A 24,463-nucleotide genomic window follows, 5' to 3' on the forward strand; every position below is an offset into this window, starting at 1 on the left:
GAAGGAAACTGGTAAGTCAGAGAGAAGATCCAAGGAACCGCTAGCCCATCTATCAAAGCGGACTAATAATCTCATTGACCTTGAACCATACTTTCAAAGCTTGGCTTTTGACGAAACGCCATCAGATCTAGCTCTGGGACCCCCCACCTGAGGGCTATCTGAGAGAAAACTTCCGGGTGGCGAGCCCACTCTCCGGGATGAAAAGTCTATCTGCTCAGAAATACGCTTCCCAGTTGTCTATTCCTGGAATGCGGATGGCAGATAGAACATAAATGTGAGCATCCGCCCACTGCAGAATGCGAGCCACTGCTTCATAGCCAAGGAACTCCGAGTTCCTCCCTGATGGTTGATATAAGCCACTGGGGAGAGAAGACTCCTCCTGAGTCCACAGACCTTGAGAGAGTCCTAAACTGCTCCCCAGCCTAATAGACTGGCGTCCGTAGTCACAATCACCCAGGGAGGTCACATGACACAAACGCCCCGAGCCAGGGTTTCCTGAGAAATCCACCACGAGAAAACAGAATTTATGCTTACCTGATAAATTACTTTCTCCAACGGTGTGTCCGGTCCACAGCGTCATCCATTACTTGTGGGAATATTCTCTTCCCCAACAGGAAATGGCAAAGAGCACAGTAAAAGCTGTCCATATAGCCCCTCCTTGGCTCCGCCCCCCCAGTCATTCGACCAACGGTTAGGAGAAAAAAAAGGAGAAACTATAGGGTGCCGTGGTGACTGTAGTGTATAGAGAAAGAAATTTTTCAAACCTGATTAAAAAACCAGGGCAGGCCGTGGACCGGACACACCGTTGGAGAAAGTAATTTATCAGGTAAGCATAAATTCTGTTTTCTCCAACATTGGTGTGTCCGGTCCACGGCGTCATCCATTACTTGTGGGAACCAATACCAAAGCTTTAGGACACGGATGAAGGGAGGGAGCAAATCAGGTTACCTAAACGGAAGGCACCACGGCTTGCAAAACCTTTCTCCCAAAAACAGCCTCCGAAGAAGCAAAAGTATCAAATTTGTAAAATTTGGCAAAAGTGTGCAGAGAAGACCAAGTCGCTGCCTTACATATCTGATCAACAGAAGCCTCGTTCTTGAAGGCCCATGTGGAAGCCACAGCTCTAGTGGAGTGAGCAGTAATTCGTTCAGGAGGCTGCCGTCCGGCAGTCTCATAAGCCAAACGGATAATGCTTTTCAGCCAGAAAGACAGAGGTAGAAGTAGCTTTTTGTCCTCTCCTCTTACCAGAGTAAACGACAAACAAAGATGAGGTTTGTCTAAAATCCTTAGTTGCTTCTAAATAGAACTTTAAAGCACGAACTACATCTAAATTGTGTAACAAACGTTCCTTCTTAGAAACTGGATTCGGACACAGAGAAGGAACAACTATTTCCTGGTTAATATTCCTGTTGGAAACAACCTTCGGAAGAAAACCAGGCTTAGTACGCAAAACGACCTTATCTGAATGGAACACCAGATAGGGTGGGTTACACTGCAGAGCAGATAATTCAGACACTCTTCTTGCAGAAGAAATAGCAACCAAAAACAGAACTTTCCAAGACAGTAACTTGATATCTATGGAATGTAAGGGTTCAAACGGAACCCCTTGAAGAACTGAAAGAACTAAATTTAGACTCCAAGGAGGAGTCAAAGGTCTGTAAACAGGCTTGATTCTGACCAAGGCCTGTACAAAAGCTTGTACATCTGGCACAGCTGCCAGTCGTTTGTGTAACAAGACAGATAAAGCAGAAATCTGTCCTTTTAGAGAACTCGCTGACAATCCCTTATCCAAACCTTCTCCTGTATCAGAAATTTCTCCATCTGACAAACCCTCCCTCACTGCCACTTCAGACTGGTGTGAGGGTATGACAGATAAATTATCATCAGCGCCCTCCTGCTCTACAGTGTTTAAAACTGAGCAATCGCGCTTTCTCTGAAATGCTGGCATTTTGGATAAAATATTAGCTATGGAGTTATCCATTACTGCCGTCAATTGTTGCATAGTAACAAGCATTGGCGCGCTAGAAGTACTAGGGGTCGCCTGCGCGGGCATAACTGGTATAGACACAGAAGGAGAGGATGCAGAACTATCCCTACTTCCTTCATCTGAGGAAGCATCCTGGGCAACCTTACTAAATGTGACAGTACTGTCCTTACTTTGTTTGGACGCCATGGCACAATTATCACATACATTTGAAGGAGTAACCACCTTGGCCTCCATACATACAGAACATGACTTAGTTCAGAGCGGCAAAGAGAATGACTGGGGGGGCGGAGCCAAGGAGGGGCTATATGGACAGCTTTTGCTGTGCTCTTTGCCATTTCCTGTTGGGGAAGAGAATATTCCCACAAGTAATGGATGACGCCGTGGACCGGACACACCAATGTTGGAGAAAGAGTCTTTAGATTTATCCTCTGCAATAGATCTGAATGGTCTCCGTTCCATCGACTGAGCATGCAAAGTTGCAGAGGTCGCAGATGGAACCGAGCAAAAGGAATGATGTCCACAGAAGCAACCATCAGACCAATCACCTCCATGCATTGAGCCACAGAAGGACGAATAGTAGACTGGAGAGACAGACAAGAAGCCAGAAGTTTGGATTTTCAGATGTCCGTCAGAAAAATCTCCACGGACAGGGAAGCTATGATTGTCCCTAGGAAACTCACTCTTGTAACTGGAACTAGAGAACTCCTTTCCAGATTCGAAACAGTAAACTGTAGAGAGCGGCAAGAGGAGAGAAGTTTGGATTTTCTGACCTCCGTCAAAAAAAATCTTCATAGATAGGGAATCTATGATGGTCCCTAAGAAACACACCCTTGTAGCCGGAAAAAGGGAACTCTTCTCCAGATTCAGTTTCCATCTGTGGGAACGTAGAAAGACAACAGCATCTCTGTATGAGATTTTGCTAGTTGAAAAGATAACGCCTGAACTGAAAATGAAAGATTCTAGAGAATAGGAACATAAAGATAACGCCCCTTCAGGTCAATGTAAGACATTAACTGACCCTCCTGAACTAAAAAGGGGGATCTGTCATATGAAGAAAGGTATGCATATTTCTAGAAGTGAATAATAGTCCCAATTTGTTTGCTCTTTAGGATATAAAGAGTTTCCCAACCGGTTATCTCATAAAGACTGTATATCCAAGGCAGCAAGTAAGTCAGTGTGTAGATCAGTATAAGTCAAGCAGCATAAGGGGCTTTCACTTCCTGTGCACAGACTTATCTGTGATCAAAATCCATTTCTAATCAAATTCTCCATCTTAAAGGATGAAATCCTGAGAAAATTGATGAGACCTGAGGTCTAAAAAGTTACTTTACCTCTTTTCAAAGATATTGGAAAATATAACAGATGAAAATATAAAACAAGCAAAAGGTGCGTGCCACACTACTCCAAAAAAGGTGCGTGCCACACTACTCCAAAAAAGGTGCGTGCCACACTACTCCAAAAAAGGTGCGTGCCATACTACTCAAAATAAAATATTAAGTGCAAAACAGTCAATGTTAGAAATCTTCTCACTAAGAAATAGAGAAAACCATAAATATCTAAAGCAAATAAATACATATAATGCTAGATAGACACGCAGAGTTGAACTGAACATAACAGATATATATTGATAAGGAATATAATTCTGTACACAAACCCCTTACAAAGAAAGTAAAAGGCACAGTAAAAATAAATATACCATCAAGGAGGATATAATGCATATACTACTACTGTAGAAGTATAGGGATAAAACATGCAAAAAAAAAAAACGAAATGTATGCTTATCTGATAAATTTCTTTCTTTCTTTCTTGACACGGTGAATCCACTGATCATTAGTAATTACTATTGGGAATCAATACCCAAGCTAGAGAAGCTTCATTTTTGAAGGCCCAGGAAGAAGAAACAGCCCTCGTGGAACGAGCCGTGATTCTCTCAGGAGGCTGCTGTCCAGCAGTTTCATAGGCCAAGCGAATTATACTCTACAGCCACAAAGAAAGAGAAGTAGCCGTAGCTTTCTGACCCTTGCGTTTCTCAGAGAAAAAGTCAAAGTGGAAGACTGGCGAAAATCCTTAGTCGCCTGTAAATAGTATTTCAACGCATGCACCACATCTAGGTTGTGCAGCAAACGCACTTTATGAGAAGAAGGGTTAGGACATAAAGAAGGGACGATTTCTTGATTAATGTTCCTATCCGAAACCACTTTAGGAAGGAAACCTAACTTAATACGCAGAACTACCTTATCTGAAAGAAAAATAAGGTAAGGAGATTCACACGGCAACACCGAGAGTTCAGAGACTCTACGAGCAGAAGAAATTGCAACAAGAAACAAAACTTTCCAAGATAACATCTTAATATCTAAGGTATGCATAGGCTCAAATAGAGCCTGCTGAATAACTTTAAGAACAAGGTAAAGACTCCAGGGAGGAGTAACAGATTTGAACACAGGCCTGATTCTGACCAAGGCCTGACAGAAGGATTGCACATCTGGTACATCCGCCAGACATTTATGCAACAAAAACATAATTTATGTAAGAACTTACCTGATAAATTCATTTCTTTCATATTGGCAAGAGTCCATGAGCTTGTGACGTATGGGATATACAATTCTACCAGGAGGGGAAAAGTTTCCCAAACCTCAAAATGCCTATAAAACAGAATTTATGTTTACCTGATAAATTACTTTCTCCAACGGTGTGTCCGGTCCACGGCGTCATCCTTACTTGTGGGATATTCTCTTCCCCAACAGGAAATGGCAAAGAGCCCAGCAAAGCTGGTCACATGATCCCTCCTAGGCTCCGCCTACCCCAGTCATTCGACCGACGTTAAGGAGGAATATTCGCATAGGAGAAACCATATGTTACCGTGGTGACTGTAGTTAAAGAAAATAAATTATCAGACCTGATTAAAAAAACCAGGGCGGGCCGTGGACCGGACACACCGTTGGAGAAAGTAATTTATCAGGTAAACATAAATTCTGTTTTCTCCAACATAGGTGTGTCCGGTCCACGGCGTCATCCTTACTTGTGGGAACCAATACCAAAGCTTTAGGACACGGATGAAGGGAGGGAGCAAATCAGGTCACCTAAATGGAAGGCACCACGGCTTGCAAAACCTTTCTCCCAAAAATAGCCTCAGAAGAAGCAAAAGTATCAAATTTGTAAAATTTAGAAAAAGTGTGCAGTGAAGACCAAGTCGCTGCCTTACATATCTGATCAACAGAAGCCTCGTTCTTGAAGGCCCATGTGGAAGCCACAGCCCTAGTGGAGTGAGCTGTGATTCTTTCAGGAGGCTGCCGTCCGGCAGTCTCATAAGCCAATCGGATAATGCTTTTAATCCAGAAGGAGAGAGAGGTAGAAGTTGCTTTTTGACCTCTCCGTTTACCAGAATAAACAACAAACAAAGACAAAGTTTGTCTGAAATCCTTAGTAGCTGCTAAGTAAAATTTGAGAGCACGAACTACATCCAAGTTGTGCAACAAACGTTCCTTCTTTGAAACTGGATTAGGACACAAAGAAGGCACAACTATCTCCTGGTTAATGTTTTTGTTAGAAACAACTTTTGGAAGAAAACCAGGTTTAGTACGCAAAACCACCTTATCTGCATGGAACACCAGATAAGGAGAAGAACACTGCAGAGCAGATAATTCTGAAACTCTTCTAGCAGAAGAAATTGCAACCAAAAACAAAACTTTCCAAGATAATAACTTAATATCAACGGAATGTAAGGGTTCAAACGGAACCCCCTGAAGAACTGAAAGAACTAGGTTGAGACTCCAAGGAGGAGTCAAAATTTTGTAAACAGGCTTGATTCTAACCAGAGCCTGAACAAAGGCTAGAACATCTGGCACAGCTGCCAGCTTTTTGTGAAGTAACACAGACAAGGCAGAAATCTGTCCCATCAAGGAACTTGCAGATAATCCTTTTTCCAATCCTTCTCGAAGGAAGGATAGACTCTTAGGAATCTTAACCTTGTCCCAAGGGAATCCTGCAGATTCACACCAACAGATATACCAAATTATGTGGTAATTTTTCTGGTTACAGGCTTTCAGGCCTGAACAAGAGTATTAATAACAGAATCTGAGAACCCTCGCTTTAATAAGATCAAGCGTTCAATCTCCAAGCAGTCAGCTGGAGTGGGTCGAACGGACCTAGAACAAGAAGGTCTCGTCTCAAAGGTAGCGTCCATGGTGGAGCCGATGACATATTCACCAGATCTGCATACCAAGTCCTGCGTGGCCACGCAGGAGCTATCAAAATCACCGACGCCCTCTCCTGATTGATCCTGGCTACCAGCCTGGGGATGAGAGGAAACGGCGGGAACACATAAGCTAGTTTGAAGGTCCAAGGTGCTACTAGTGCATCCACTAGAGCCGCCTTGGGATCCCTGGATCTGTACCCGTAGTAAGGAACTCTGAAGTTCTGACGAGAGGCCATCAGATCCATGTCTGGAATGCCCCACGGTTGAGTGACTTGGGCAAAGATTTCCGGATGGAGTTCCCACTCCCCCGGATGCAATGTCTGACGACTCAGAAAATCCGCTTCCCAATTTTCCACTCCTGGGATGTGGATAGCAGACAGGTGGCAGGAGTGAGACTCCGCCCATAGAATGATTTTGGTCACTTCTTCCATCGCTAGGGAACTCCTTGTTCCCCCCTGATGGTTGATGTATGAACTTGGCCCTCGCTAGCTGAGGCCAAGCTTTGAGAGCATTGAATATCGCTCTCAGTTCCAGAATATTTATCGGTAGAAGAGATTCTACCCGAGACCAAAGACCCTGAGCTTTCAGGGATCCCCAGACCGCGCCCCAGCCCATCAGACTGGCGTCGGTCGTGACAATGGCCCACTCTGGTCTGCGGAAGGTCATCCCTTGTGACAGGTTGACCAGGGACAGCCACCAACGGAATGAGTCTCTGGTCCTCTGATTTACTTGTATCTTCGGAGACAAGTCTGAATAGTCCCCATTCCACTGACTGAGCATGAACAGTTGTAATGGTCTTAGATGAATGCGCACAAAATGAACTATGTCCATTGCCGCTACCATCAAACCTATCACTTCCATGCACTGCGCTATGGAAGGAAGAGGAACGGAATGAAGTATCCGACAAGAGTCTAGAAGTTTTGTTTTTCTGGCTTCTGTCAGAAAAATCCTCATTTCTAAGGAGTCTATTATAGTTCCCAAGAAGGGAACCCTCGTTGACGGAGATAGAGAACTCTTTTCCACGTTCACTTTCCATCCGTGAGATCTGAGAAAGGCCAGGACAATGTCCGTGTGAGCCTTTACTTGAGGAAGGGACGACGCTCGAATCAGAATGTCGTCCAAGTAAGGTACTACAGCAATGCCCCTTGGTCTTAGCACCGCCAGAAGGGACCCTAGTACCTATGAGAAAATCCTAGGAGCAGTGGCTAATCCGAAAGAAAACGCCACGAACTGGAAATGCTTGTCCAGGAATGCAAACCTTAGGAACCGATGATGTTCCTTGTGGATAGGAATATGTAGATACGCATCCTTGAAATCCACCTTGGTCATGAATTGACCTTCCTGATGGAAGGAAGAAGTGTTCGAATGGTTTCCATCTTGAACGATGGAACCTTGAGAAACTTGTTCAAGATCTTGAGATCTAAGATTGGTCTGAACGTTCCCTCTTTTTTGGGAACTATAAACAGATTGGAGTAGAACTTCTCCTAATGGAACAGGATGAATCACTCCCATTTTTAGCAGGTCTTCTACCCAATGTAAGAATGCCTGTCTTCTTATGTGGTCTGAAGACAACTGAGACCTGTGGAACCTCCCCCTTGGAGGAAGCCCCTTGAACTCCAGAGAATAACCTTGGGAGACTATTTCTAGCGCCCAAGGATCCAGAACATCTCTTGCCCCAGCCTGAGCGAAGAGAGAGAGTCTGCCCCCCACCAGATCCGGTCCCGGATCGGGGGCCCGCATTTCATGCTGTCTTGGTAGCAGTGGCAGGTTTCCTGGCCTGCTTTCCTTTGTTCCAGCCTTGCATAGGTCTCCAGGCTGGATTGGCTTGAGAAGTATTACCTTCCTGCTTAGAGGACGTAGCCCTTGGGGCTGATCCGTTTCTGCGAAAGGGACGAAACTTAGGTTTATTTTTGGTCTTGAAAAGACCTATCCTGAGGAAGGGCGTGGCCCTTGCCCCCAGTGATATCAGAGATAATCTCTTTCAAGTCAGGGCCAAAGAGTGTTTTCCCCTTGAAAGGAATGTCAAGCAATTTGTTCTTGGAAGACGCATCCGCTGCCCAAGATTTTAACCAAAGCGCTCTGCGCCACAATAGCAAACCCAGAATTTTTTCGCCGCTAACCTAGCCAACAGCAAGGTGGCGTCTAGGGTGAAAGAATTAGCCAATTTAAGAGCACGAATTCTGTCCATAATCTCCTCATAAGAAGAAGAATTACTAATAATCGCCTTTCCTAGCTCATCAAACTAGAAACACGCGGCTGCAGTGACAGGGACAATGCATGCAATTGGTTGTAGAAGGGAACCTTGCTGAACAAACATCTTTAGCAGACCTTCTAATTTTTTTATCCATAGGATCTTGGAAAGCACAACTATCTTCTATGGGTATAGTGGCGCGCTTGTGTAGAGTAGAAACCGCCCCCTCGACCTTGGGGACTGTCTGCCATCAGTCCTTTCTGGGGTCGACTATAGGAAAACAATTTTATAAATATGGGGGGAGGTACTAAAGGTATACCGGGCCTGTCCCATTCTTTACTAACAATGTACGCCACCCGCTTGGATATAGGAAAAGCTTCGGGGGGCCCCGGGGCCTCTAAGAACTTTTCCATTTTACATAGTGGTTCTGGAATGACCAGATAATCACAATCATCCAAATTGGATAACACCTCCTTAAGCAGAGCGCGGAGATGTTCCAACTTAAATTTAAAAGTAATCACATCAGGTTCAGCTTGTTGAGAAATGTTTCCTGAATCTGAAATTTCTCCCTCAGACAAAACCTCCCTGGCCCCCTCAGACTGGTGTAGGGGCCCTTCAGAAACCATATCATCAGCGTTCTCATGCTCTACAGAATTTTCTAAAACAGAGCAGTCGCGCTTTCGCTGATAAGTGGGCATATTGGCTAAAATGTTTTTGATAGAATTATCCATTACAGCCGTTAAATGTTGCATAGTAAGGAGTATTGGCGCACTAGATGTACTAGGGGCCTCCTGTATGGGCAAGACTGGTGTAGACTAAGGAGGGGATGATGCAGTACCATGCTTACTCCCCTCACTTGAGGAATCATCTTGGGCATCATTTTTACTAAATTTTTTTATGACATAAAATACATATAGTTAAATGAGAAGGAACCTTGGTCTCCCCACAGTCAGAACACAATCTATCTGGTAGTTCAGACATGTTAAACAGGCATAAACTTGATAACAAAGCACAAAAAACGTTTTAAAATAAAACCGTTACTGTCACTTTAAATTTTAAACTAAACACACTTTATTACTGCAATTGCGAAAAAGTATGAAGGAATTGTTCAAAATTCACCAAAATTTCACCACAGTGTCTTAAAGCCTTAAAAGTATTGCACACCAAATTTGGAAGCTTTAACCCTTAAAATAACGGAACCGGAGCCGTTTTTATATTTAACCCCTTTACAGTCCCTGGAATCTGCTTTGCTGAGACCCAACCAAGCCCAAAGGGGAATACGATACCAAATGATGCCTTCAGAAAGACTTTTCTATGTATCAGAGCTCCACACACATGCAGCTGCATGCCATTGTTCTCAAAAACAAGTGCGCCATACCGGCGCGAAAATGAGGCTCTGACAATGATTAGGGAAAGTCCCTAAAGAATAAGGTGTCTAAAACAGTGCCTGCCGATATAATCTTATCAAAATACCCAGATTAAATGATTCCTCAAGGCTAAATATGTGTTAATAATGAATCGATTTAGCCCAGAAAAAGTCTACAGTCTTAATAAGCCCTTGTGAAGCCCTTATTTACTATCTTAATAAACATGGCTTACCGGATCCCATAGGGAAAATGACAGCTTCCAGCATTACATCGTCTTGTTAGAATGTGTCATACCTCAAGCAGTAAGAGACTGCACACTGTTCCCCCAACTGAAGTTAATTGCTCTCAACAGTCCTGTGTGGAACAGCCATGGATTTTAGTTACGGTGCTAAAATCATTTTCCTCATACAAACAGAAATCTTCATCTCTTTTCTGTTTCTGAGTAAATAGTACATACCAGCACTATTTTAAAATAACAAACTCTTGATTGAATAATAAAAACTACAGTTAAACACTAAAAAACTCTAAGCCATCTCCGTGGAGATGTTGCCTGTACAACGGCAAAGAGAATGACTGGGGTAGGCGGAGCCTAGGAGGGATCATGTGACCAGCTTTGCTGGGCTCTTTGCCATTTCCTGTTGGGGAAGAGAATATCCCACAAGTAAGGATGACGCCGTGGACCGGACACACCTATGTTGGAGAAATACACCCCTCACCACACCCACAATTCAGTTTAACGAATAGCCAAGCAGTGTTGTGATAAAGAAAGGAGTATAAAGCATCAACAAAGGAAATTTGGAAATAATTCTGCTTTATACAAAAAATCATAACCACCATAAAAAGGGTGGGCCTCATGGACTTTTGCCAATATGAAAGAAATGAATTTATCAGGTAAGTTCTTACATAAATTATGTTTTCTTTCATGTAATTGGCAAGAGTCCATGAGCTAGTGACGTATGGGATAGCAATACCCAAGATGTGAATCTCCACTCAACTAGAGAGGGAGGGAACAAAATAAAAACAGCCATTTTCCGCTGAAAAAATTAATCCACAACCCAAAAAAATAAGTTTATTTTCATAATTGAAAGAAAAAACTTAAATCAAAAGCAGAAGAATCAAACTGAACCAGCTGCCTGAAGAACTTTTCTACCAAAAACTGCTTCCGAAGAAGCAAATACATTAAGACGGTAGAATTTAGTAAATGTATGCAAAGAGGACCAAGATGCCGTTTGCAAATCTGATCAACTGAAGCTTCATTCTTAAAAGCCCATGAAGTGGAGACTGATCTAGTAGAATGAGCTGTAATTCTCTGAGGCGGGGCCTGACCAGACTCCAAATAAGCTTGATGAATCAAAAGTTTCAACTAAGAAAATAGCAGATGCCTTCTGACCTTTCCTAGGACCAGAAAATAAAACAAATAGACTGGAAGTCTTCCTGAAATCTTTAGTAGCTTCCACATAATATTTCAAAGCTCTTACCACATCCAAAGAATGTAAGGATCTTTCCAAAGAATTCTTTGGATTAGGACACAAGGAAGGGACAACAATTTCTCTACTAATGTTGTTAGAATCCACAACCTTAGGTAAAAATTGAAAAGAAGTCCGCAAAACTGCCTTATCCTGATGAAAAATCAGAAACGGAGACTCACAAGAAAGAGCCGATAGCTCAGAAACTCTTCTAGCAGAAGAGATGGCCAAAAGGAACAACACTTTCCAAGAAAGTAGTTTAATGTCCAAAGAATGCATAGGTTCAAATAGAGAAGCCTGTAAAGCTTTCAGAACCAAATTAAGACTCCAAGGAGGAGAAATTGATTTAAGCCTTTAAGGACACAGCTTTCAGTTTGATTAATTGTTTTATGACGGAAAAATTCCGTCATATGTCCTTAAGAGGTTAATAACAGGCTTAATACAAACTAAAGCCTGTACAAAACAGTGTATATCAGGAAGTATAGCAATCTTTCTGTGAAATAAAACAGAAAGAGCGGAGATTTGTCCTTTCAAGGAACTTGCAGACAAACCCTTATCCAAACCATCCTGAAGAAACTGTAAAATTCTAGGAATTCTAAAAGAATGCCAGGAGAATTTATGAGAAGAACACCATGAAATGTAAGTCTTCCAAACTCTATAATAAATCTTTCTAGAGACAGATTTACGAGCTTGTAACATAGTATTAATCACTGAGTCATAGAAACCTCTATGACTTACTACTAAGCGTTTAATTTCCATATCTTCAAATTTAATGATTTGAGATCCTGATGGAAAAACAGACCTTGAGATAGTAGGTCTGGCTGTAACGGAAGTGGCCAAGGCGGGCAACTGGACATCCGAACCAGATCCGCATACCAAAACCTATGTGGCCATGCTGGAGCCACCAGCAACACAAATGATTGTTCCAAGATGATTTTGGAGATCACTCTTGGAAGGAGAACTAGAGGCAGGAAAATGTAAGAAGGATGATAACACCAAGGAAGTGTCAGCGCATCCACTGCTTCCGTCTGAACATCCCTGGACCTGGACAGGTATCTGGGAAGTTTCTTGTTTAGATGAGAGGCCATGAGATCTATCTCTGGAAGACCCCACATCTGAACAATCCGAGAAAACACATCTGGATGGAGAGACCACTCCCCTAGATGTAAAGTCTAGCGGTTGAGATAATCCGCCTCCCAATTGTCTACACCTGGGATATGCACCGCAGAGATTAGACAGGAGCTGGATTCCGCCCAAGTAAGTATCCAAGATACTTCTTTCATAGCTTGGGGACTGTGAGTCCCACCCTGATGATTGACATATGCCACTGTTGTGATATTGTCTGTCTGAAAACAAATTAACGGTTCTCTCTTTAACAGAGGCAAAAACTGAAGAGCTCTGAGAATTGCACAGAGTTCTAAAATATTTATTGGTAATCTCGCCTCTTGAGATTTCCAAACCCCTTGTGCTGTCAGAGATCCCCAAACAGCTCCCCAACCTGAAAGACTTGCATATGTTGTGATCACAGTCCAGGTTGGTCGAACAAAGGAAGCCCCTTGAACTAAACAATGGTGAGCTATCCACCATGTCAGAGAGTGTCGTACATTGGGATTTAAGGATATTAATTGTGATATCTTTGTATAATCCCTGCACCATTGATTCAGCATACAAAGCTGTAGAGGTCTCATGTGAAAACGAGCAAAGGGGATTGCGTCCAATGCTGCAGTCATGAGACCTAAAACTTCCATGCACATAGCCACTGAAGGGAATGAGACTGAAGGTGCCGGCAGGCTGCAACCAATTTTAAACGTCTCTTGTCTGTTAGAGACAGAGTCATGGACACTGAATCTATCTGGAAGCCTAAAAAGGTGACCCTTGTCTGAGGAATCAAGAAACTTTTTGGTAAATTGATCCTCCAACCATGTTTCCGAAGAAACAACACTAGTTGATTCGTGTGAGATTCTGCAGAATGTAAAGACTGAGCTAGTACCAAGATATCGTCCAAATAAGGAAACACCGCAATACCCTGTTCTCTGGAGAGTAGGGCACCCAGAACATTCGAAAAGATTCTTGGAGCTGTTGCTAGGCCAAATGGAAGAGCAACAAATTGGTAATGCTCGTTTAGAAAAGAGAATCTCAGAAACTGATAATGTTCTGGATGAATCGGAATATGAAGGTATGCATCCTGCAAGTCTATTGTGGACATATAATGTCCTCGCTGAACAAAAGGCAGAATAGTCCTTATAGTCACCATCTTGAAAGTTGGTACTCTTACATAACGATTCAAAATTTTCAGATCCAGAACTGGTCTGAATAAATTTTCCTTCTTTGGGACAATGAATAGATTTGAATAAAACCCCAAACCTTGTTCCTGAAGAGAAACTGGCATGATTACCCCTAAAGACTCCAGGTCTGAAACACACTTCAAGAAAGCCTGAGCTTTTACTGGATTTGCTGGGATACGTGAGAGAAATTTTTTTCTCAAAGGAGGTCTTACTCTGAATCCTATTCGATACCCTTGAGAGACAATGCTCTGAATCCATTGATTTTGGACAGATTTTATCCAAATATCCTTGAAAAACCTTAATCTGCCCCCTACCAGCTGAGCTGGAATGAGGGCCGCACCTTCATGCGGACTTAGGGGCTGACTTTGGTTTCCTAAATGGCTTGGATTTATTCCAATTTGAGGAAGGCTTCCAATTGGAACCAGATTCCTTTGTGGGAGGATTGAGTTTTTGTTCCTTATTCTGACGAAAGGAACGAAAACGGTTAGAAGCCTTAGGTTTTTTTATCCTGAGGCAGAAAAACGCCCTTTCCCCCAGTGACAGTTGAAATAATAGAATCCAACTGAGAACCAAATAAATTATTACCTTGGAAAGATAGTAATCTAGATTTAGATGTCATATCAGCATTCCAAGATTTAAGCCACAAAACTCTTCTAGTTAATATAGCTAAAGACATGGATCTAACATCAATTTTGATAATATAAAAAATGGCATCACAAATAAAATGATTAACATATTGCAGTAAGCGAATAATGCTAGATAAGTCAGAATCCAATTCCTGTTGCGCTAAATTCTCCAACCAGAAAGTTGATGCAGCCGCAACATCAGCCAAAGAAATTGCAGGTCTAAGAAGATGACCTGAATATAAATAGGCCTTCCTTAGATAAGATTCAAGCTTCCTATCTAAAGGATCCTTAAAGGAAGTACTATCTTCCATAGGAATAGTGGTACGTTTAGCAAGAGTAGAAATAGCCCCATCAACTTTGGGGATTTTTCCCCAAAACTCTATAGATTTTGCTGGTAAAGGATACAATTTTTTAAACCTTGAAGAAGGAATAAAAGAAGTACCTGCCTTATTCCATTTCTTAGAAATCATATCAGAAATAGCTTCAGGAATAGGAAAAACCCCTGGAGAAACCACAGGAGGTTAAAAAACAGCATTTAAACGTTTATTAGACTGAACGTCAAGAGGACTGGTTACCTCAATATCCAAAGTAATTAACACTTCTTTTAATAAAGAACGCATATACTCTATTTTAAATAAATAAGTAGATTTGTCAGTGTCAATGTCTGAGGAAGGATCTTCTGTATCAGATAGATCCTCATCAGAAGAGGATAAATTATTATGTTGTTGGTCATTTAAAATTTCAACAACTAAATGAGAAGTTTTAAAAGACCTTTTACGTTTATTAGAAGGTGGAAATGCAGACAAAGCCTTCAAGATAGAATCAGAAACAAATTCTTTAAAATTTACAGGTATATCATGCACATTAGAAGTTGAAGGAACTGCAACTGGCAATGTACTATTACTGATGGATACACTATCTGCATGTAAAAGTTTATCATGACAACTATTACAAATGACATTCGGCGAAATAATTTCTACAATTTTACAACAAATGAACTTAGCTTTGGTAGAACCAATGTCAGGCAGCAATGTTCCAGCAGAAACTTCTAAGGAAGGATCAGATTGAGACATCTTGCAAAATGTAAGAGAAAAAAACAACATATAAAGCAAAATGATCTATTTCCTTATATGACAGTTTCAGGAATGGGAAAAAATGCAAATAGCATAGCCCTCTGATAGAGATAAAAGCAAGAGGCAAACATCAATGGGGTATTGAAATAATGAAAAAGTTTGGCGCCAAGTATGACGCACAAGGTAACGTAAACTTTTTTGGCGCAATAAAGTTTAGCATTTGACGCACCCACGGTCCTAATACCGCCCGCAATTTGCAAGAAGTAGTCAATTGAAAACAGACTAATCCCCAGGTAAGAAAAAAAAAAGTCTTTAAAAGATGTTTATATTTCCCAAATATGAAACTGACAGTCTGCAGAAGGAAATACATGAACCTGACTCATGGCAAATATAAGTACAATACATATATTTAGAACCTTATATAAATGCATAAAGTGCCAAACCATAGCTGAGGTGTCTTAAGTAATAAAAAACATACTTACCAAAAGACACGCATCCACATATAGCAGATAGCCAAACCAGTACTAAAACAGTTATCAGTAGAGGTAATGGTAAATTGAGAGTATATCGTCGATCTGAAAAGGGAGGTAGGAGATGAATCTCTACGACCGATAACAGAGAACCTATGAAATAGAAATCATCGTATTCAATAAGTGATACTCCCTTCACGTCCCTCTGACATTCGCTGAACTCTGAGAGGAATCAGGCTTCAACAATGCTGAGAAGCGCATATAAACGTAGAAATCTTAGCACAAACTTACTTCACCACCTCCATAGGAGGCAAAGTTTGTAAAAACTGAATTGTGGGTGTGGTGAGGGGTGTATTTATAGGCATTTTGAGGTTTGGGAAACTTTGCCCCTCCTGGTAGGATTGTATATCCCATATGTCACTAGCTCATGGACTCTTGCCAATTACATGAAAGAAATAGATAAGTCAGATATTTGACCCTTCAAAGTACTCTCAGACAAACCCTTCTCCAGACCTTCCTAATCTTTCTAGTCGCAGGCTTACGAGCCTGAATCAAGGTCTCAGAATATAATTATTTGTTCAATCTCCAAGCAGTCAGCTTCAGAGAAACAATAATTGAATGAAGGAAGGGCCCTTGAAGTAGAAGGTCTTTCCTCAGTGGAAGTCTCCAAGGTGGAAGAGAAGACATCTCCACTAGGCCTGCATACCATATCCTTCGAGGCCACGCCGGTGCAATGAGGATCACCGACGCCTTCTCCTGTTTGATTCGAGCAATGACCCATGGAAGGAGAGCGAACGGAGGAAATATGTATGCTAGACTGAAATGCCAAGGAACCGCAAGAGCATCTATCAGTACAGCCTGATGATAACTTGACCTCGATCCATACCTCGGGAGCTTGGCATTCTGTCGAGATGCCATGAGATCCAGCTCCGGCATTTGAGAATCAAGTTGGAAAACACCTCCGGATGGAGTTCCCACTCCCCCGGGTGAAAGGTCTGTCTGCTCAGAAAATCCGCTTCCCAATTGTCCACTCCTGGAATGTGGATCACAAATCGACAGCAGTTGTGGGTCTCCGCCCACTGAATAATCTTGGCTACCTCTGTCATGATCAAGGAACTCCAAGTTCATCCCTGATGGTTGATATAAGCCACTGAAGTGGCTTATATCAACCATCAGGGATGAACTTGGAGTTCCTTGATCATGACAGAGGTAGCCAAGATGTTGTCCGACTGGAACCTGAAACCGGGCAGAAGCTAACTGAGGCCAGGCCACAAGAGCATTGAAGATTGTCCTCAGCTCTAGGATGTTTATGGGAATAACAGACTCCTCCTGAGTCTACATCCCCTGAGCCTTTAGCAAGCCCCAGACTGCTCCTCAACCCAGCAGGCTGGCATCTGTGGTCACAATCACCCAGGTAGGTCTGCGGAAGTAGGTTCCCTGGGAGAGATGTTCCTGAGACAACCACCAAGGAAGAGAATCTCTTGTCACCTGATCCAGGTCTTATCGCGGAGACAGATCTGCATAATCCCTGTTCCATTGTTTGAGCATGCATAACTGCAGAGGTCTGAGATGGAACCGGCCAAACGTAATGATGTCCATGGCAGCTACAATTCAGACCAATTACCTCCATACATTGGGCCACGGACAGCCGAGGAGAGGACTGAAGAGCAAGACAAGAGTCGAAGATCTGACCTCTGTAAGAAAAATTTTCATTGATAAGGAATCTATTATGGTTCCCAAGAACACTACCCTTGTAGCTGGAATCAAGGAACTCTTTCCCAAATTAACCTTCCATCCGTGAGAGCGCAGAAAAGATAACATCTTTGTGTGGGAGTATGCTTGTTGAAAAGATGGCGCCTAAACGAGAATGTCGTCCAGATAAGGCGCCACTGTAATGCCCCGTAACCGGAGCACCGCCAACAGCACTCCCAGAACCTTGGAGAAAATATTGGGAGCTGTGGCAAGGCCGAATGGAAGGGCCACAAACTGAAAGTGTTTGTCTAGAAATGGCGAACCTCAGAAACTTGTCATGATCCCTGTGGATGGGAACATGCAGGTACGCATCCTTTAAATTTGTTGTCATGAATTGACCCTCTTGAACCAAGGGAAGAATGGAACGAATAGTTTCCATCTTGAAGGACAGTACTCTGAGGAACTTGTTTAGACTCTTGAGGTCTAAAATCGTTCTGAAAGTTCCCTCTTTTTTGGGAACCACAAACAGATTGGAGTAGAATCCCAGACTCTGTTTCTGCCTTGGGACAGGAACTATCACTCCCAGGTTGGAAATGTCCCGGACACAGTGCAAGAATGCATATCTTTTTGTCTGGTCTACAGAGGAAGGGTCTTGAACTCTAGTTTGTATCCCTGGGACACGATGTCCACCGCCCAGGGATCCAGAACATCCCGAACCCAGGCCTGAGCGAAGAAAGAAAGTCTAACCCTCACAAAATCCGCTCCCAAATCTTGTGGACAGACCCTTCATGCTGACTGAGTTATTAACAGCTTCTTAGATTGCTTCCCCTTGTTCCAAGACTGATTGGACTTCCAGGAAGGTTTGGACTGTTCCTGCTTGAGGGAGGGAGAGGAAGGCTTACCTTTAAAGTTTCGAAAGGAACGAAAATTACTCTGACGTCTGCTTATTCCTCTTATCCTGAGGGAGGAATATTTGGGAAATAAGAACCTGGCCACCAGGAGGAGGCAAAGACACCCCAGCCAAAGGCTTAAATACCCCTCATCCCCCAGTCATTCTGCTGAGTAACAAGGAACAGTAGAAGAAATATCAGGGTGAAAGGTGCCAGACAAACAAAACACAGACGCCCCACAGAAAAATACAGGTGGGGAGCTGTGGACGCTTTCCATCTGAAGAAAAGAAAATGATCAGGTAAGCATAATTTATGTTTTTCTTTGTAAATGGAATGAGTCCACAGCTGCATTCATTTCTTTTGGGAAAACAATACCCAAGCTATAGAGGACACTTAATGCAAAAACGGAATGGTACAAGAGGCAGCCCAACCTGAGGGCACCAGGCCTGAAAACCCATATCCAACAAAATCCTGCTTCGTCTGAAGCCGAGAACAACCTTGAAAAAAAGGAAAAGGCCCAAGGTCACTCACCGCAGATAGTCCACAAGCCTTGCTAGAGACTGCAGGAACTAGACTCGACTGAGTCAACAGCCTCCAGGAGACACTGTCGCCCAGCAGTCAGTCTCCAAACAACACACCCCTTACTAAGGAAAGGAACAAACTACCGTATTCTTCCACAAAGAAGAAAAGACACAGAGAAAACATGAATGTACTTGTAAAGCACAGCTAATCCCCCTTAAGGGACTCAAGGCGCTGCTCATCTTATCAAACTCGAAAGGAGGAAGGCTTAGTAGACCTCACCAGAGATCGAACTTGCAACCCTTTGTTTGCTACAGTGCAGAGAAGCCACAGAGCAATAGTATGCTGAGCTAGCTGTCCAGCTAGCATAAGGAACTCCAGACCAACAGAGACACACCAGTCTCATAGAAACAAGGGGAGGCAACGCCCAGACCCCAGAAATACAGAAACCACAGGATAAGGCCGGGAGTCTGAAACAAAGAGGATCTTCCCCTAACACCGTACTCTTAAAAGCAACTGAAGACGAAGGTCCCCAAGTCGCAAAAAGATATCTCAGAATACCGAAATATTCAGAAACTAAACCTTGTGAAGCAAACTTAGATAGGTCTGACGAACAACACCTGAAGCAAAAAACACTGCACGCTGCAGTCATCTAAAAATGACTCTAAATCTTAAATACTTGCAGGGCAAGCAGAAAGCAGCTGAAGATAGGAACCTTCAGATTTCTAAGTATCCACTAACCAGCGGATAACGTTGCAGGCTATCTAAGAGCTGCCAGTCATTCCCACAAATCTTAAACATGGAGAAAGGAGAAACCTCAAGAGGCTTACCGTACCTCGAATGCTCCGAGGACAAACTTAGCAGAGCAACAGATCTCAGATCCTACTCCAACACCAGACCAGCCCAAGCGATAGACATGTCTGATAGACAGGGGAGAAAGAGACTCCAACCACAAGTTCCCAGGGAATGGAAAAAAAAGGGGTGACTCACCCACCCCAACAGAGCTCGGGTGCCAACCCAATCCGCTCCTCCAAAATAAGGCACTCCCAAGGAGAACCCCCTGGGACCTGGAACAGAGAAAAGTTCAATAGATACGTAGAAAGACCTGTCACAGCTCTCTTAGACAGTCTCTACATAGAGATCAAATTCCAACAGGTGGAATAGAGCCCACAGAGCAGCAGATGATGCCCCTTACAGAAATAAGCCACCTGATCCAACCTCCTACACACAGGGCAGGACAAAGATCCACCAGAGAGAGGAAACCATAGCTCATAAGGAATACAAACTATCCCCTCAAAAGGGATGGGCACAGATAAGAACAGCATACATGTCCACAAGACATGAAGCCATAGCATGATCCAAATATGGACCGAATGAAAAAATCATCCAGACACCACTGTTGACCCAACAGAGAAAAAACTCCCCATGAAGAGGAGCACACTCCGTCCGAAGGACAAGTCAGGCCTTAAAGTTTATAATAAGTGCCCGTAGGTGGATGTGAACCCTGGCCTTCCTGCTTGCAAACTCAATGAGCTAGCCCCCATCTCGCAACATATGGTCCCTCAAATAAGTGGGTCGTCCCGAAACAGTCCACAGGATCATAAGTCTCCAGACATCCAAGAAGGATCCAAGACAAGAAGCCTGGACCCAGAATCGTACTAGAACGAACGACACCCCCAGGGAACTCAAGATACCCCGTCTGAAGCATTCAGACCTCACAGGGGATGAGAACCGGGAACCCGGAGAACGGGTACAGGACTCACTCTACACTAAGAGAAATGAGAACGAGAATAGAGTCACCCGAAAGAGAGTAGAAAGAAAGGCTAGTCTCCATAATCCTTTCAGATTAAGGTTCCAGAGGACCACACCCAAAGGAGAAGAATGCAAAGCATCTCGAACCCAGGCAGAAAAACATCCCCTAAGCAAAAAGCTTGGAAAAAGAGACAATGCCTTCTATCGCCCCTGATATGGAGACGACTAACTCCCGAAGGAAGACAGAGCCTCACGGCCTTTACTTCCTAATTAAGTGGCAAAAGCCGCCAGAAAAAAAACGGACGAATTCCAGAAAGTCTTGACCCAAAGGAAGAGAATCTCTAAAAGGAACAAGTTCTAAAAGGACACTTCCAAAGAGACCATGAAAGGCAAAACCGAACGGCGGTATGAAGGACCTAAATCATCCAAGTCTCCAACCCACAACGGGAAGGAACACTCGAGTTCCCGGTAAAATCTGAAAAAACTGAGCATGTCGCCGCAGATCTCAACGGAGTCCTGGCCCACTAGATTGAAAGGCGAATGAGGACTGAACCAATCCCTCATGCCCCTAAGCAACCATGGACCCTCAAGTTCTCTCAGGATGCTAGTTGAAGCTTGTAAAATAAAACAACACAAACCATATTGTGATCACTAGGCACCCTCACCGGACCAACCGGATATAAAAAGGCGCCACGTGTCTGAAATAGGCCTCAAAGACAGAAGGATTTGTACCCAATCAGGACCAGCCTGAAACCAAGGGCCCCAGCACTGTCAAGGCCACATAGAGTCTCCCCTGAGATGGAGGGAATAAAAACAGTCAGACAGACTTTTGTGAACAGTGCAACCACAAATTCGTGAGTATCAATTCCAGAGAAGAAAATTCCTGAAGGAAACATTACACCACTACATGAGCTTTAGACCAAATAAAAATCATCCTCACCGGATGAAAATAAAAAAGGATAGGCAACCCATAAGTTATCGCCCAGGAAGAACGGACAGACCCGCAGGACCAGCCTAACAAGGGTCTGAGACTTCGAAACTCAGAACTAGAAAAGGATATACAAATAACAAAGACTATAAGAAGATTAGTTCATCCCCTTATGTCTATGCATGCAAGCCAGTCGAAGATTAAGACTGAGAAACCCCATTAAGAGTGGGATCCTCCAGCAACGCAAAAACGTGCCTTAGTAGAACACAAAAGCGTGCCAGTCTATAACGAAAGGCACAACATACCTCTGCCGGAACAAAAGAAAACACCAGCCCACGAAGGTTGACCCCCTGAGGCCTCAGGGGCAGTCGTTCCCCCGGAGGGCTGAACTGGACCAGGTGATCCCACGCCTGACGAGCCCCCGTTAATGGAACACAGACAATATCGTAAGTACACTCCCGGGAGGTGCAGAGGCGCCATCGCCAAAGATATGGCCATGCGGAACCGTGTCGTAACCTCCGGTGGGAAAAGGCCACACTCCATAGGATAAGTAGCGTTGGGTTACCTGCATGCGTAGTAAGAGTTGGCGGTAGGGAACTCGTCTCGTGGGAAATAGAATCCCCAGAGACGGATGCTTCAGCGGGCACCTGATTCCCCGATCCGGAGGAACAGAGCACTCTAAAACTGCATTCGGGAACATAACTGATGGGCATGTATAACCCAGGCAAATTCATATTCTTCGCAAGATGTAGAGACTGAATCAGAGACATCCGTCTCCAAAAAATCAGAATCCTCCATAACTGGGACACTGAATAAAAAATGGACCAATAAGAAAAATCTAAAATGGCACCTTACACCCCCAATGACTGGGGCACTTACCACCTCCAGAGAACCAAGCACCAGCGGACCATGATTTCTCCGTCACCACATGGTCAGGAATGCGGAAATGGAGTCACAAGGTAAACCGTGCAGTCCATGCAAAAGCGCGCCCGACCGAAAAGGCTGCGTCACTAGACATAGGCCATTTTGTTCCAAAATAGCCATGAGCAGAAGCAACACTACACAGTAGCAAACAGAATCACATTAACATGATTATAAACCCCCCTGTTCAATAACCCCCGTCAGGAGATATTAACCCTTGATTCCTAGATAAAAAAAAAAAAGGAGCCTCACTGAGACCCTATGTTAAAGCTATCCCTGAAAGGTTGTAGCTCCTCTCGGATAAACAGTTGCAATTACAATACATCCATGATGAAAGTAAAATTAAACAATCTTACCGGAATCTACGTCGTGGAACGGGAACACGGCCCTTCAAGTGTGACAGATAGTAGCGTCGCTTCTGCCATGGACTTGAGAGAAAAAAGCAGGCAGCAAAACTCGTCAATGCTGATTGCTTATGGAGCTGTTAATCTGAGTCGGGATGGTTTCGCAGAAGGACTCTCCCTGCATCTCCAGACTCTAACTTTCACCCATGCTCTCACTGAGAGGCTGACAGGACTACTTAAAACTCCAGTCCCATGCCGAAGAGTACTACCCTCCATAAGAGACTATCGAAAACTTCTGACACTTCTCTGCCATCCTCCTGGGACGAAAGGCAAAGAATGACTGGGGGAGTGGGGGAGCTAATTAAGCCTTTGGCGGGGGTGTCTTTGCCTCCTCCTGGTGGCCAGGTTCTGAATTCCCACAAGTAATGAATGCAGCTGTTGACTCTTCCCATTTATGAAGATTAATAGTAACCCATTTCATATGCCATTTTACCAGCAATACCATTTTAATCTAATTTTATATTGAGGTGAAAGTTTGTGCATAAAGTAAAAGTGGCTCCTGGCCAATCCTGTAACAAGTAATCAGACATCAAAGTTACAAAAAACTTTCATGATTCAGAGCATGTAAATTTAAACAAGCTTCAAAATGGTTTCATTCTCACAGTATCCTTTGTTGAAACGTAAATCTAGGTAGGATAATAGGGTCTCAGGAGCGTGCATGTGTCTGCAGCACTCTTTAGCAGCAGTGTTTTGCAACATAAATTTTTTTATAGCAATGTAACACATTGTTGCAAATGCTGCTGCTATATAGTGCTAAAGGCATGTGCATGCTTCTGAGCCCCTATGAGCTTTACTTTTCAACAAAGGATACCAAGTGAACAAAGCTAATTTGGTAGAAGTAGTACATTGGAAAGTTGTTTAAAATGAAAGTTTCATTTTGACTTTACCGTCCCTTTAATCGGTATAATGTGAATTATCCTACAACTAGCAGATTTGTTATCTTATCAGCTGAAAATCTGATTTGTGTGATATTTTGTCACAATATATTAAATTCCTTTTACAATAAGATGGGTACTTACCAGAAAAGCCTCTCCCTCTGCCTTGAGGTGGGGGCATGGGACAAAAGGGGCGAGGATACATAGCAGCTGGATAGAAGGGCATTGGGGGAGGAGGTGGGAACGGCATAGGATAGTTCTGCCTGGCAAAGTGCAGCCCTTCCAGGATGCTCTGACGCATCTTCTCTACCTTGGCTGCCTGTTCACTCTGATAATGAAGAGATAAAAAGTAAAACAAATTTAAGTACAGTATGATAAACATAAATAATAAAACCTGGTTATTTCAGAAAAAAAAAAGAAGACAATTTTAAAGGGACCTGAATTTGATAAGCAAACCAGTGTCACATGAGCGTGCACATTGGCTACAGGTGTATGCTCAGCAGGCCACGCCCACAAGAACATTTATCAGAAAGCCTGCAATAGATTTTCAAGGTGAATTTCATTGTATTCCAAATTCCCCTTTAATCCAGTCTTACAGTTTGCATATGATATTATATCCTAGGTGCTAAGCAGAGAATTGAATATTATTGCCCCTTTAATCCAGTCTCACAGTTTGCATACAATATTATATCCTAGGTGCTAATATTGCCCCTTTAATCCAGTCTCACAGTTTGCATACAATATTATATCCTAGGTGCTAATATTGCCCCTTTAATCCAGTCTCACAGTTTGCATACAATATTGTATCCTAGGTGCTAATAT

The 24,463-nt window shown here is 43.2% G+C and overlaps 1 protein-coding gene across 2 annotated transcripts in view; it reads right to left on the reverse strand.

The window, feature by feature from the left end:
- FAM120A (family with sequence similarity 120A) overlaps positions 1-24,463 on the reverse strand; it is a 297,370-nt gene that overhangs the window by 13,737 nt on the left and 259,170 nt on the right. For both annotated transcript variants that reach the window (XM_053720687.1, XM_053720685.1), the window contains one exon: positions 23,786-23,969. In XM_053720687.1, coding sequence (XP_053576662.1) covers positions 23,786-23,969 — 184 coding nt within the window. The remainder of the gene's footprint in view (positions 1-23,785; positions 23,970-24,463) is intronic.

Source organism: Bombina bombina, chromosome 7 (assembly GCF_027579735.1).
Source record: "Bombina bombina isolate aBomBom1 chromosome 7, aBomBom1.pri, whole genome shotgun sequence".
NCBI lineage: Eukaryota > Metazoa > Chordata > Amphibia > Anura > Bombinatoridae > Bombina > Bombina bombina.